At 37.1% G+C, this 16,489-nt stretch overlaps 1 protein-coding gene across 4 annotated transcripts in view; it reads right to left on the bottom strand.

Moving 5' to 3' along the window:
* KHDRBS3 (KH RNA binding domain containing, signal transduction associated 3) overlaps positions 1-16,489 on the bottom strand; it is a 101,144-nt gene that overhangs the window by 71,285 nt on the left and 13,370 nt on the right. For all 4 annotated transcript variants that reach the window (XR_007508701.1, XR_007508707.1, XR_007508708.1 and 1 more), the window contains exon 2: positions 1,011-1,129. Coding sequence is in view for 1 of the 4 variants with exons in the window: in XM_049821840.1 (XP_049677797.1) it covers positions 1,011-1,129 (119 nt within the window). In the remaining 3 variants the exon portion in view is untranslated. The remainder of the gene's footprint in view (positions 1-1,010; positions 1,130-16,489) is intronic.

Raw genomic sequence — 16,489 nt, 5'->3', positions numbered from 1 at the left:
TGTAAGCTTTCCCTTTTACCTTCCCATCTTCATGTTCCTGTATGTTTGTATATAGCTCTTCCCAGTCATAAAGATGACTTAAGTCAGAGCTCCAAAGAGGTGCCCACATGTAAATGGTATGCAGCCTTGAATTCGCCAAAGCAGTATTTCATGAAACTTTGAGCAGCAGTGAAGCAATCCCTGCAAGTTATCCAGCCTAGTCTTGTGAGAAAGACACTGATAGTGTGAGAATATTTAGAAAAAGTCTTCCTAAAGAAATGGAGGAAGGAGTGAAAGATTTCCTTTCCTCCATGAGCAGAAACAGAAGCAGTCTTGAAGGTTCTAGGAGGAGAAAAAGCCATTTCAAACAAATTAAAAAATGCTAATCTGATTTCTGTAACATTAACCTTAAACTTTAAAAAGGGACCAAAAGAATAAAGTTCCACAGCCTATTGAATGTTGAATAAATGCTTCCAGGTAGCAATATTTTAGTGCAGGACACTTGGCAGTAAAGAATTGTTAAGAATTCATGGTGGTCAAAGATATTAACAAAACATTCCCTGCCCCTCCAGAATAGACTGCATAATTTAGTAGTGCAGATATAACTGATTTAAGACTAACAATGGCTGAAGCATAAGAGGATCACAAGAAAAAATTTACACAGTGAGTTCTTTAATGCTGCATTTTAAGCTGCACTTCTACATATAATAAGTTTCAAAGCCTGGCATCAGAGTCAACTTAAATATATTTCATTCCTGTTGATATTCTGAAGAGGAAGATCCTGCTATCCTGAAAACATGATACATTTATTATTTGTTCTCAACATACTGTTTTTTGTGACTGGCACCACTCTTCCTACATGTTTATCCCAACAACAACCATTCCTACCTTAGAACTTCTATAGAAGAGGCTGCAGAACAGCAACAGTGAAGATTATTAATATTTTTAAATGTAACAGTTAAACTAATTAAGATACTAGTGGAATATTTTTATAAGCACTTAGATTAATCAAGTATGAAAATTGGGCTTACCTTAGGGAATTGTTTTACTGGAATCAAAACTTTTTGTCCCAACTTCATATTTTTATTGATGACTACATCAATATACTTTTCTTCTTCCTTTCCTTCTCCTTTTTGGAATTTTTCAATTTCTGTTAAAAGAAAAAAGTTAGTTATTTTCCCAGTTTAATACAACAATCTAAAAGCTGAGAATCTTCAAAGTCAGTATAAATTTCAAACTTTAAAACTAATACTGTATGGCAAAATACTTATGGCATTGTCTAATTAATACATATAATTCATTATATATGTCAATGGGGTAAACCACGTTTGGCTTTTCCAGGCTTTAATATTCATGTTCATATCAGCACCTTGAATTTGCACTGCAAGCATTTTAAATTCTTTTAACTTAAGATTTAGGATACATTTACATTTTATATGGCTTAAGCAATAAAAACTAATCTTAGTTACTTTTATTCATTTTTAAATTCAAAAGCTTTCAACACAGTTCAATACTTGACTATTTTATTCCTCTGTGCTATAAACAAAGCATACAGTTTTAATGGTGGTTGTCTACAATGCACTCATGAGCAAATGTCAAATCAATCTTTCAAAATTTCAGGAATGTAACTGAGGAACACAGATCAGACCCAAAAATCTGAGATTAGTGTTATACCAATGACGACATAATTAGGAATGAGATTTAGAAGTTCAAACCCAGGCTGCATGACTCTTCTCATTCCAGAGGTGCATACAAAACTGATTCTTGATTATAATTCTCTCTGAATATTGACTCTCCAGCATGCTAATGAAAAATTGCAGATTTCATTTCATTGGCAGGGAAACATGAGGATACAAGGAGACTAAAAATCAAGCACTGCTTGAAGTCTTTGCTGGATTGGGTCAAGCATGCTGCAGGTTGCAGTGTTAAGCATGTTAGCACAGAAGATACCAAAATCCAATCAATTTCAGAAGTGCAACAAAAGTTCTTCTATGGACATCTAGCATTTGTCCTCCACAATCATCTCCAAATATTTTGTTAGATTTTCACATGAAATACCCTTCTACTCAACCAGTGGAAGTTAACGACATTTATCAAGACCTTGAAGTTTCTTTAGTGGGAATGTGATCTTATGCCAACAGGAAGCAGTAACAAGAACTTTTGAGTGCAAAGAAACCAAACAAAAATATAGATGGAGAATGCGTCCTTTAGGTACACTTTGAAAGTCAATTTAGTTTGAAATTACTTGAGAAGAAAAACAGAAGTAGTAAACGAACACATTTCTTACTACTGAAAAAATCCATGCATCATTAGCAGTTTTGTTTAATGAATACCAGTCCATTTCCATTTACCACAATAACTGAAGATGCTAACATCTTTCCCAATAACTGAAACTCCAGTCTTCCATGCAAATTTTCACCTCACTAGCACAGAAAATAAATACAATTGCATTTATTCAAGTTAGCGTTCAGTGACTGAAGAACTAAGAAAGCCAAACTAGCCTCAGACTACCCGAAGACTTCTTGAAAGAAAAGCCTTCCTCAGTTCTAGATTCAAACCTTCTTGGCAAGTTCCTAGGAATTTTGATTCATATGGGTTCTAGTAATGTGAACATTCTGGAGGAGCCCTATCAAAGCAACCTTCTTCTGAAGTATCCTTTATGTTGCAGTATGCTCAGAAAAAAAACTCCAAACCCCTCAGCCCACAGGCTAACAACAACTACTGAGGAACATCTTTTAACAGCTGAATCAATGTAAGAATGGAACTCACATGTTCTTTGTAGATGACACTTTATGGACTAGAGAATTATAGGCAATTAAACAGATGTAAAGTTACATTGAAATTCATTTTCAGATGAAATTAAGACAGAAGTTTTATAGGGTATGAGGTTCCCACTCAAAGTAAATGACTGGCACTTTTTAGAAATCAAATTTTCTGAATATCACATTCAAACTAGGAGTGTAGTACTATCACAGCACTCACACACACAATAAACCACTTTTAACACCTCTGCTTCCTGATATTACAAGGGCAGTTATGATAAAGCTCTTTGATTTCTCTTGGAAAATAAGACTAGATAGAGGTCTGTATGTTTTACAAGTGGAAAACAGAAACATGACACTGATTTAATGCTGCTGTTGGTATACACTATTAACAGTATAAAAACTCAAAGATCAAAACTGATTAGACTTATGCTGTTCTTTAGCAACATTTTATACTAAAAAATACCAAATATTAAAATTGTAATAAAAATATATCCATTTTGTTACGACAAACAAATGCAGTTACAACAAAATTAACATAACTTCACTTAGTATTGACTTTAAATCTCAGGACTAGAATTTGTTCAGAAAAATCAGAAGTGTACAGTTCAACTCCATTCAAGATTAAAAATTAAATTAATGCACTGTGCTGTAGTATTTTGGAACAGATCAGTGCACTGAAGACTCCTGGTAGATTGATACGAGATTGATACAAGATCTTTAGAAGTTTTCAGTAGCTATAATTACTGTTAGAGTGAAAGACTTTTTCTTGAAGTAATGTAAACTTACAAAATAAAAATACCTTTAGAAAAGCCCACCATATTTTTATGAACTGGTAAAGCTAAAAATCAGTTTTCTCCTGTTGAGTCATACTATTGTACACAACTGCACAGTATGGCATACGCTGCAATCACCCTGCCCACCTGAAAATTTAATACAACAAAAATTGTACATCCAGTAGTAGTAAGGAATTTTAAGTTAGAACCACAAGTTTATGAATTACCAATGGTTTAAGGACCTTCTTCAAAATTGCCAAGAAACATTACACCTAAAGTGTTTTGCTTCAGGAACATTCAGATGTCCCAGACTTGTCAAGGTTAAAATGTATTTGAAGAGTTAAAAGCAGAGTTCTAACAGTCTCAGTAATGTTCCTCAGATAAGCCAGCTGCATAATTCCATAAGAGATCACTACACTGTTATATGTATTACCTAAATATTTTAGCTTACATAAGTTATCTGAATTCAGTATTTGAAGGACTTGACTGCAACAACTTCATTAATGCTAGATTCATTCATAATCCTATAGTATTTTGATTTAGTTAATATGAAAAAAATTAAAAGGTCATAGAAAGAATATTCCCTTCTTGCTCTAGTAATCACTCAACTTGAAGTAGCTGAAGTAAATATTAAAAGAAATCCATTCGTTACTCAAGATCAGTCTTCCTACCCCAAATAGTTACATAATTTTATTAGCCATTTTAAGAACGCCCTTTCTTTATTCTTTAATTTTTGCTGTTTAATCAACTTTCCATTTGATGAAGAAGCTACTGAAACCCGTAAGAGGCTGCCAATCAACTCTCAAAAATCGATCACAATTTTCCCATTTGATTTAAAGTCAAATGACTTGTTTATCTTCCAAACAGCCACAGCCCATTGCCATAGCACTACAAAATAAAATAAGTTTTTCCTATTTTGGTCCAAAGGTAAATCAAACTGACTTAAGACTTTATGCATATTCACTGCTATCATAAGACTTTCATTTTGAATGACCAATGAATTACTGAAAGTTTATCTTACATTGAGACCATGTTTTCTCAGATTTTTCTGGCTTTTCTTGTTATTATTTTTTTTTCACTCAAATCTAAGATGAATATGAAATATAGTTAAGCATTAGAATTTTATCCATATCTGCACAGCTCATTCAATATCTATCATACACATACATCAAGCTTTAGGTAATTAGGGAAAAATCGTGCCAGATTACACAGGAAATCCAATCAGATTTTCAAGGTCAAACGGATAGTAAGATTTGCCTTTTCCTAATCCTTAGATTACATTCTGTACTTCTTAGCTATATGAAGCAATGACATTTCCTAGATCACAAATAGTAAATAAACATGTGATTAAAGCTTCCCATAATGCTAGAGATTAAAATCCCATGTTCTCAGACCGAGAATGCAGCTAATGCAACAGTCCAGGAATTTAACTGGATGTAGTAATAGCTGCATGGATTTTTTTTTCTTTATGTTTAATCATAGCAGAGAGATCTAAGCAATGATTACTCCTCAGTTAATTCACCAAATAATGTTGCTAGATACATCAGATAATGACAAAGTAGAATTGTTTCACATTAATCTTTAGGTAGAATTAATCTTCCTGTGACAGAACTACAAGCCAGGATTCCAGCTCCCTCTGCTAAGCCAATATAAATGCTTGCATTTAATGTAGAACAAAGCAATGCTCTGTATTTGTCTGTAGTAAATCAATATAATCAATATAAGATCAAATGTCAAACTCAAAGTAAACAGAAATGTTTATTGCATTTGTCCGTAATACAATGTTTCCAAAACACAAGATCAGGAACCAGGTAAATTTGCCTGCATATCCTTAAGAAACATTCTACTATTTTTCCTTGTATTCACAAGTCTTATCAGGTACCTCATAAAATCCAAATCATTTCATACTAATTTTTTTTTACTTCAGATGGAAGAATAAGTGAAGAATCCAAGGCTCAAATTCTAGGACATCCAAATGACCGTGGCTTCAAAAAACAGGGGGTTTACTGAACTGCACTGCAATTTCACTAGAAAAAGTTTCCACATTAATTTTGAAAATGAAAATACTGTAAGAATATTATTATTCTTTATAAATACTCCTAAATAATGCCTGAAAAATACTCTGAAGTAGTTTTGGAAATTACTAACACTATACAACAGCAGCAATATATTTTGCTTTATTTGGACAAATTCAATTATATTTGTTTATAGCTAACAGAAAGAAACATCAAAATTTAGACCAAGTCAACCAAATAAGTTTGTTACACAACTACTGAGGCATGTCCCAATAACAATAGTATTTCTCAGTAAATTCTCAATATTTCATAGTTGACTTGGAAAAAACCACACCATCTTCAAGTCAGAAAACTTTTAAGTCAAGCTGAAGGCTGCAGAAGTATCTTCATATATTTTCCCTGTCCTTTTACTTCTAAAAAAGTCACAGCTATTAACCATTGCTGGAGATACAACACTGAGCTAGATTAATATCTGGTCCGACAGTATGATTCCTTATGTTTTCACATTAGAAAAAAATCAAAGCAATGGTACTACAAAAAAACAGACTTTGGCTTATTATTTTGCATTTTAAAGATCTCCTTTAAGAAACACACCCAAGCTTTGATAAGAGACAAGCTTCCAGAGGCAGAGGGGAACTGCAAGTCAGTTGTAGCAGAATTTCAGAACAAAAATAGTTTTTCATTAATGGAGCAAAAAACATGAACAATGTAACAGTTCAGTTTCCTCAAACATTCTACAATCCTTCCAGTTCAAAGTATCAGTACTTCTGAAACAGTCTTTGAGGCTAAAACATTGCTTTTACACCATCAATAAAATTCTCCAGCATTCTATACTGTTTCTTATTTTAAAATTTTCATTGTAGCAAAATCCATACTTTATGTCAGGAGGCACATTTTAAGCACATCTATTCTGAAAATACTGGCAGTTTGAACTTTTGCAATGAAGCAAAGTCATATAAAGTCTGCTATGCTGGATGTTGATTTAATGCTCATAGTCCTTCCATAACTTCCATAGTTCTAATTTTGATGACATTGATGAGATTAAGATCTCATTATTGTAATAATAAAATGGTCTCAGCTGTGCTTCGGATTATAGATCACTTGTACTAGACTCCTTTAGTCCCCACCCCACTAATGAGGTGATTAAAAGTTATCTGAAACAATACCTCTCTAACAAATATTTCTTGTCTTTTCAGCTGAAAACATTACTGCAACATGAACTTGAACTAGCATCACCACACTAAGGCTTTAATACATTTCAAAAGGCTTTCTGAAATAAATCCCACAGATTTCCTGAAAGCAGCATCTAAGACCTACTACTCACTATCCCTATCTGCTTGATAAGCATTAAGCCGGACAACCCTCCCAATTTTTGCACTGAACAGAAGAGCTAAACTTAGTCTCCTGATTTTGAGTATCTTAAAACATCTAGCATACTCTAGTTAGCTTTAAAGCAGTATCTCTGTAAATATATTTACAAAAGATGCAGAATTCCTCAGTTTGAACTGTATGTAGCATCCTAATCCCCCAGAAAAAAACACCACAATTAAGAGAGCACCAACTAAACACTACTGATGTAATTAAATGCTTGGACAAATATCCCTTTTTCCACCCACAAGATATATGCAAAGCAAATAATAATTAGTGTATATTCATGAAAAGGCAAATTAGACAACTACAGTAATCAAACAAAAATAGCATCAAAAATTTAAAATAAGGGAGTTAAAAATATGTGGAATGGCTATATCTAGGGCCATCCTGCATGGGTCTAAGACTCCAGTAAAAAACGCAATAAAATTTTCAGATTATAATGCAGCTGCTCTATTACTGAACCCATCCTCATTCCTCTATGAACTTCAGAAAACTCTACCTATCCTCTTCAGCCATTGTTTTGTTACTTCAAAAAAAGCCTTTTTAAATCACAAATTTAGCCTCCACAGTAGGTCCTAATTCTGAACTAGCATAAAATGTAATACATTAAGAGCACGAACTGTGCATAAGAAACATAGGAATTTGTTTCAACAAATACACATTATTACATTAGTTGAGTTCAGAATAACTGTCTTTCATATGCCACCTTAATTTTGTAGAAGCAACAAGGAATCTAATTTGAATTTACAATAAAATGAGTGGTTCATGCTAGAATGATGTCTACAACATTCAGCGTACTCAGATTAGTAATGATATCCCTACTGAAGGACTCAAACCAATCTTTATTTAAATTGCATTCACAGGCATTGTAAGTTCTATTTTACAGTCTACGTACTCCTGTCAGCACTGATCTGAAAATACATTTCAGTCACCAGTATGACAAATATTTTGAATAGGCCTTTTTATTTAAGCAATTCAAAACTAATCGAACACCTTTTACCTTCAGATCAAAAATGCTCCACTAAAATCTGTTTAAACTGATTATTAGCAATAAAGTAGAAAGTACTACAATAGAAACTGAAAGTAGTAACATATACAATATTACAGATGTTCAGTCAGTCTTGCTCAGAAAAAACAAGATCTAAACATAGGCTTCAGTCCCATATACCCACTCTACTCCACTGAAAATTACTATATCATATTATTGTGAAGACAGTTTCTGAACTTATAACAAAGTGCTAAAATTCCTGTATGATATACCTACTCTTGACAGCTTTCTTTAAACATGGATGTTTTTACATTAGCAAGGCTAGGAATCCACTAACTGCAAAAGCATCAACTCATTTGTTCCAAAACTTAAAAATAAAAAAATTCCAAAGGCAACTTAAACATGTGGAAAAACAGTACCCAATGTCCTACACTCAAGTACTTCAAACTGGGATGCTACATCCTATCAGGACAAAACCACTTGACTGCCATCCTCCCCCCTGCTTCAGGAACACCTAACCTTGCTGTCTAAATATTAGCAAGAACATTGGCTTTTGTCCTGCTTTGAGCAGGAGACTGGACCTTCAGAGGTTTCTTAAAGCCTCCAGCACCTTATGAGCTTTCCTACAAGTAGAACACATCTGAAAAGGGATCCTTACTGTCTTGGTTTTACCTACCGTATCTACTGCACAATAGCCTGTAGAGGATACGATTCTCTTTCAGCAAGTACTTTTTTTGTGCTTCCATATGACCAGCACAAGTGGCCCACAAGTCCCAAAGGCAAAGCTCTGGACACCCTCTAAACTATTTAGAGGGTGTTTGTTTTGGGTTTGCGTAGCAGGGTTTTGGAAGTAGGGGAAGGGCTGCAGGGGTGGCTCCTGTGAGAAGCTGCTAGAAGCTTCCCCAGCTCCAAGTCAGACCCACCACTGGCCAAGGCTGAGCCCATCAGTGACAGTGGTCGCGCTTCTGGGAGAACAGATTTAAGAAGGGGAATCTGCAGTGAGTGAGGGGATCGGAATGAGAGGGGAACATCTCTGCAGATACCAAAGACAGTGCAGAAGGAGGAGCAGCAGGGGAGGAAGGGATGCCTGGGCAGCCCATGGTGAGACAGCAGGCCATCACCCCCCAGCCCATGGAGGGGAGCAGATGCCCACCTGCAGCCCATGAAGGAGACCACACCGGAGCAAGGGGATGCCCCCCAAGATGGCTGCGACTCCATGGGAAAGCCTGCACTGGAGCAATCTGTGACTGAAGGACTGCAGCCCATGCAAAGGACCCAGGTCAGAGCAATTTGTGAAGAACTGCAGCCTGTGGGAAGGACTCACATTGGAGATGTTCACAAAGAACTGTCTCCTGTGGGAGGAACCCCACGCTGGAACAGGAGAAGAGCATGAGAAGTCTTCACCCTGAGGAGGAAAAAGCAGCAGAAACAACCCCAACACCCATTCCCCATCCCCCTGTGCCACCAGCAGGAAGAGATTGAGAGAACCAGGAGTGAAGTTGAACCTGGGAGGGAGGGCGGGCTGTGGGGGAAGGTGTTCTAACATTTGGGGTTTACTTACCATCCTTGTTTTGATTTGATTGGTAGTAAATTAAATTGGTTTTGTTTCTTCCCCAAGTTGACCCTATCTTTTGCCTGTGACCATAACTGGTGAGTGATCCCTCCCTGTCCTTGTCTTGACCCACAAGCTTTTCTTTATATTCTCTCCTCATCCCACCATGGCCAGGGGGGAGGAGTGAGCAAGCAGCTTCATGGTGCTTTGTTACCAGCTGGGCTTAAACCGTAACAGTATGGTAGGAGCAAAATGGAGGAGTTAATATTAAATGATCGTTATGTTTAGAAGACATTTCTTACAGAATTTTAGACATGAGCCTAAAGTAGTTCCCTCAAAAAAGCAGCATGTGTAAACATGACAATTGGCAGTATGGATATAAAGCTACTTTGGATGCAGATTTCAAATGTAAAGCCATTACTTTTTATTTCAGAAGGGGATCCAACATACAGATCTTGTACTACTTGAGGCATAGGGCTTAGACAAAAATGAAGTTAGTATTTTGTATCAAGAGCCCTTACAAAAAGCTGTTCCATGTTTTCATTTGTATGTATGAACATGATCAGGTAGCCCTTACACAAGATTTAACTTGTCATCTTGGCAAGTCATCAGGAAGGGTCCATATCCTTTATTATGTACATAGCACTACTCAAACATTCTGTGATTCCTTTGACAACTTTCACAAGAAGGAAAAGCACAATTCATATGTCATTTGAAAAATGGATACAACCTGCAGCTCTTAATATGCAATATATCACATCGTAAACTATTGCCAAGTTGAAACACTAGCCCATAGCATATCCAGTTACTGAACCCTAAAGCAGACAGACTCAAGCACTATTAAAGACCACACTTCAAGATTTCAGGCACTGGCAGAGACAGTGTAGTCTCAATCTGCCAGGTTCAAACAAACCACATGTAATACTGGAATATACCTACACTACCAAAAACACATCTTAGTAGGGTATCTTCCATCCCCATATTTAATATAATTGATAGTTGCACAAATAAGTATACAACTGTTTACCTAGCATTATGCAGTATTTATGTAGCTATCAGCAAGACAAAGTAGTCTCATCTTTCCTTACTTCTCTAACAACCATTTTGAGCAACTCCAGAGTTTACTAGTACCCTCCATCCTAACTGATGGAAGGCCAGGGTACAGCCTCACACTCTGGCAATCCTTAATTCAGTAAGGTGTCACACCCTATTGAAAAATCCTAGTAAAACACAATTCACACCTATAAGTCACAATTCACTTGCAATCATCACTAAACCAGAAATTTTAGGAAACATCCACAAGTGCTGAGGGAGCTGGCTGATATTATTGACAAGCTACTGTTTTTGAAAGGTCATGGTCATCAGGGAACATTCTTGATGACTGAAGCAAAGCAAGTATCAGTCCTATCATCAAGAACAAGGAGGAGGATCTGGAGAACAATAGGATGGTAAGACTCACCTTGATCCCTTGGAAGGTGATGCAGTAAACAGCCCTGGAAAACCATTTCCAAACATATGAAGGACAAGGTGAGTCTGCATGGATTTTTATGACAGGGAAGTCACACCATACCAAATGGAGTGCCTTCACCAATATGAGCAACTCCACAGATGGAAAGCAACTGATGTTGTCCACCTCATCTGTAGCAGGGCTTTTGACACCATCCTCGTATAAACTGCTGAGGTACAGGCTAGAGAAATGGACAGTGAAGTGGACTAAAATCTGACTTGCCTGGATCAAAGGGTTGGCATCACAACCAGTTCAGCTGGGGGCCAGACACTAGTGGCTCCAAGGGTCAATACTATTTAACATCTTCATCAATAACCTGGATGATGGGACAGAGTGCAGCTTCAGCAAGTTTACAGATCATAGAAAACTGGGAGAAGTGATTCAAACACCAGAGGGTTTCAATGACATCAGAACTACCTTTAAAAGCTGAAGAAATGAGCAGACAACAAATCTCACGAAGTTCAAAGGGAAGTGCAAAATGCTGTACCTGTGGAAGAATAACCCTATGCACAAGAACAGACTGGCAACCAAACAACTAAAAACCAGCTTTGCAGAAAAGGACCTGGGAGCCCTAACAAGCTGGACAGCACCCAGGAATGTATACTTGCAAAGGCCACCATCCTCCTGGGCTGCACTAGAACAGCATTGCTAGTGCTTTGAAAGTGGTGATCCTTCCTCTCTACTCAGCAGTGATGCAAGTTTTAGCTCGTTTGATTTCTACTGTTTTGCAGAAGATTTTTGTAAGGATTTTTTGAAAGAAAAGATTTGTTCCATCTTTGGTATTTTAAAAATACTAGTTCTAGCAAATTCTGCCCCCATCCCAAGACTTATTTCTCATGAAATACTGTAGCCCAGAAAACTACAATTTGTTACCTGAAAGTGCCAGAAATTCATGTTGCATCATAGGATTATATATGCTCAAATAGCCCAGAGAAACGGATTCAGACAGCCAGCGTACAGCAGTCCATTGTTTCCCCTCTCTATAGCCCCACCATTACCCTGCTCTGCATGGCTGAAAGCATACACATCTTCCCACTGCTTCCCAGAACACCACGTTGTCTTTTTTCTGTCTGATAAAAACTTGTCATTGCTCATATTTCACACAGCATTAGGGAAAGGAACAGAGATGAGGCTATCACAAGTACCTGTAATGTGTCTAAATTGTTATATTTAATCCAGTGAAACTCAGAGTTAGCACCAGACACTGTTAGGACTTAGAAAACTCATACCAACTAGATCCAACATAACCAACAAGTGTAATCTCACTCTTACTACAGAAATTGAGAAAAACATCTATACATTCCAACCCCAGCCAGCAACAAAGCACCATAAAGCTGCTCGCTCCCCCCTCCACAGTGGGATGGGGGAGAAAAATCCAGAGAAAGCAATAAAACTTGCAGGTTGAGATAAGAACAGTTTAATAGAACAGAAAAGAATTAATAACAATAACACTAGTAAAAAGACAATAGTAATAATAAAAGGATTGGAATATACAGATGGTGCACAACGCAATTACTCACCACCCACCGATCAACACCTAGTTAGTCCCCAAGCAGCAATCCCCCCTGCCCCTACTCCCCACAGTTTATACACTAGGCATGACATCACATGGTATGGAATACCTTTTTGGCCAGTTTGGGTCAGCTGCCCTGGCTGTGTCCCCTCCCAACTTCTTGTGCCCCTCCAGCCTTCTTGCTGGCTGGGCATTAGAAGCTGAAAAATCCTCGACTTTAGACTAAGCACTACTTCGCAACAACTGAAAACAGTGTTATCAACATTCTTCTCATACCAAACTCAAAACATAGCACTATACCAGCTCCTACAAAGACAATTAACTCTATCCCAGCTGAAACCAGGACATCAAGTAAATTAGGAAAGTGAGTGCTATCACTGCTTTGGAGCCTGTAAAAGAATTAACAGTATATGGAGTAACTTTCATGCATATCTGTGTTGATTCTATCTACTGTTCATAATTTTCTCAGCTTGTTGATTCTAATACAACTTTCCTGGTCCTTTGATGTAAATTGCTCAGATTCCTGAGACTTCATGACTGCAACTTTGTTTACTAAAGCACCAACTATTGATGTTCAAGTACACTCTATGAAAAGGTAAAGTTGTAGAGAGAGAACATGAAACCACAGGTTAATGAAGAGATATAACATTGTGGATGGGCTGTATTTTAATTCATACAACAACAATATATCTCAAGAATTTGAGGCTTTCAGAATACTTATGAAAAAGGTATCCTGGTTTTGGCTGGGATAGAGTTAATTTTCTTAACAGTAGCTGGTATAATGTTATGGTTTGGATTTAGTATGACATAAATGTTGATAATACACTGATGTTTTCAGTTGTCACTAAGTGTTTACACCAAGTCAAGGATTGTTCAGCTTCTCAGGCCCAGCCAGCAAAAAGGCTGGAGGGGCACAACAAGTTGGGGGGAACACAGCCAGGGCAGCTGACCCAAAGTGGCCAAAGGGGTATTCCATACCATATGATGTCATGCCCAGTATATAAACTGGGGGGAGCTGGTCACAGGGCAGCAGGGGAGGGGGGGATCACTGCTCAGGAACTAACTGGGCATTGGTCAGCAAGTGGTGAGCAATTGCATTGTGCATCACTTGTTTTGTACATTCCAATCCTTTTATTGTCATTTTATTATCATTATTTTTCTTCCTTTCTGTCCTATTAAACTGTTTTTATCTCAAACCACAAGTTTTACCCCCCCCCCCGATTCTCTCCCCCATCCCACTGCATGGGGGTAGTAAGAGAGCAGCTGTGTGGTACTTAGTTGTTGGCTGGAGTTAAACCACAACAAAAGGTAATAACCCAAAGATACTAAAGCATTTGTGAATTCTGGTCCACACATGTATGAAAAATCTGCAGAAGTTAGTTGGTGCCTGTAGAAGAAAGGGGACTAATTCCAGGACACCTTTCTGGATTACTTTAACACACTTCTAATCCTTCAGAAGGCCATTACTCCCACTGCCAGCAGATAAAAGAAGGAAAACACTACTTTTGATACAATTATTGTAGGCAGTACTTTTAGTTTATTACTTGTCATCCATTACAGTCCTTGGCTGCAGTAATGTAGCTTGGCAGGAGAAAAAGCATAGAGGCAGCTTGTACAACTACTGCCCTACAGGAAAGTACAGCTTAAAAAATCATGTGGAAATTATGTATGAGCTTCAATGTAAACTGAATTTTAAAAACTCTTAGCATCCAAGTTAATTTTTAACTAGCAGAGGGATAACATTAATTACTCTCCCTTCTACATGCTCAAGAGCAGGTGAATCCAAGTATCTTTTCTGTGTATGAAAATACATATTACACAGAATTAAGCAGATTGCTACCACACTCAATTGTTTCCAAATATTATTCTATTAAACTTATTCTCATAAAATCAGTCAAATCACTTCATGGAATTTTAGACCAAGATCACACTTCCCTAGAAGTGGGATAAACCTTGCAAGTCCAGCTTATGGACTCATTCCAGCTGCAACTTATAAGGGAAGGAACCAACATCTCTGCCAACAGACCAGTTTCTCCAGGAAAGAAGTGAGATCTAAGTCTGCCATAAGCTCGTTCTCTGTAGGACCATGTGCTTATCCATGTAGCACCTTCACTGAGGAAAGCAATCTTCCAACTTTTAGGACATCTGTCAGAGAAAGTTTTTTTCTCTTAAACTAGTCTTTTTAACATTCACCTGATAGAACATTACTCAACTTTCCAGATTGAAGAAAAAATTAAACAGAACTCCATGATTTATACCTGCATAAATATCTGAAGTAACTATCAACTCATGCCAGTACGCTTTTGCTGAAACATACCTTGTAAAGAAAGTTAAAATATACTACAGTTTTAGTAGCATTTATGCTATGTGTCTTCATGTTTAGCTTAAGTAGAACTAAACAGTTCTTTAAGTCATATTTCAGGTTAGTAAATTTGTTTATAGAAAAGCATCTTCAGTAAATAGTTTTTTTAAAAGCCCAAGGTCAAGTTTCTTTCCAATAGACATGGTTATGTTACAGCTGTAAACAGCAGATTACCTGCATGATGGTCTGTGCAACTACTCAGCAGTCAACATATTGCAAATTCATTTGTCTTACAAATTTGTTCTGAAGACAGTTTAAAATCAAGTGCTTATATGGAAGTGAAAAGCATGATGCCTCAGTTTTACCGCAGTTTCAGAAGCCACATTATCTCACATAGTTATGTGATGGATTAATTTTACAAGTATTGCTGTTTTAGTTTTAATCCAGCTAATTTCAAAATCCCAGCTTTCACTGAACATTACAACTTTTCCCAGTGGTAATTGTGCATTATGAATTTTCTTATGGGAGTACTTTGGATATTTAATAGTTTAAATAACAGATTTCAGTACATTTCAACAGATTTTACACAGAATAATCAACAACTAGGAAGTGTCACATTCACAAGGCAGCTGACATCTTTAAGTGCAGTGGAACAATTCAGTCAGGGAAGTACACCTACATTCAAGGTGAGACAACAAAACCAAAACTGAACTGGTCATATAGATATCAGTAGTGCTGGGAAAATACAGAAGCTACTACTAACCACAGACCCCTGCCCTGCCTGTCCACCACTTGCCTTCATAATTCCATATATTCAAGTTTCTGCTCCATCACTTCTGTCTGCCAAGAAACAATAAGAGAAGTGCCAACACCAAGAACCTGATGTGCCATTACTTCTTGGTTCAGTGATGTTTGAATTGCTTCTATATGTGAAAGGAAGTTTTGATCCTCCACTTTCCAAAAGTATAGAATCAAGTTATCTTCTAGATGTGGCAGAGAACAAAGGGGATGCATTTAAAAAATGCAGCTGCCCAAGAAATTCAGGGTCTCAGTGCCCAAAGGATGAAGGACAGCTGAGACAGCAGTAACCACTTAATATGATAGATTGTTCCATCACTCCTTGCTACTAGGGAAAAGGAAAGCATAAAAGTGCATTTGGGAAGAACAAAAGACCACAACAGTCATAACAGGTACTTACGGTCCCATGAATAAGTCTTCCTAATCAATGGTTCATATGTATATTAAGTTTCAAATCTCACTTCCCCTTCTTGATTCATTGATTTTAGAGCAAGTGCAGGAATGACTTACCTAGCTACAAGCAGAATAACCACCCAAAATGCTGGAATTTGCTACTTTGCATAAACCCAAGAAATAAAGGTGCTTAACCAAACTGAAAGATCTGACTGTCCACTAATAATAAATCTGGAAAGAACATTTAACAAGGTAGAAGTTAAACTCTTCCTCAAGCCATCAGGAGAAATATAGGCACAAATACCTCTACCAAATTTGACATGAGGTTTTAAAAACTCAGTGTTTCACAGAGCAAGAAAATACCAGAAATGCTAGACTGAAACTTTGTTAAATATAGAATCACAAAATAGTTTGGGTTGGAAGAGACTTTTAAATGTCATCTAGTCCAACCCCCCTTGCAGTGAGCAGGGACATCTTTGACTACATCAGGCTGCTCAGAGCCCCATCCAACCTGTCCTGGCAGTGGGCACTAT

The sequence above is a fragment of the Accipiter gentilis genome, chromosome 2 (genome assembly GCF_929443795.1).
Source record: "Accipiter gentilis chromosome 2, bAccGen1.1, whole genome shotgun sequence".
Taxonomy (NCBI): domain Eukaryota; kingdom Metazoa; phylum Chordata; class Aves; order Accipitriformes; family Accipitridae; genus Astur; species Astur gentilis.
This window is presented reverse-complemented; position numbering and strand designations above follow the sequence as displayed.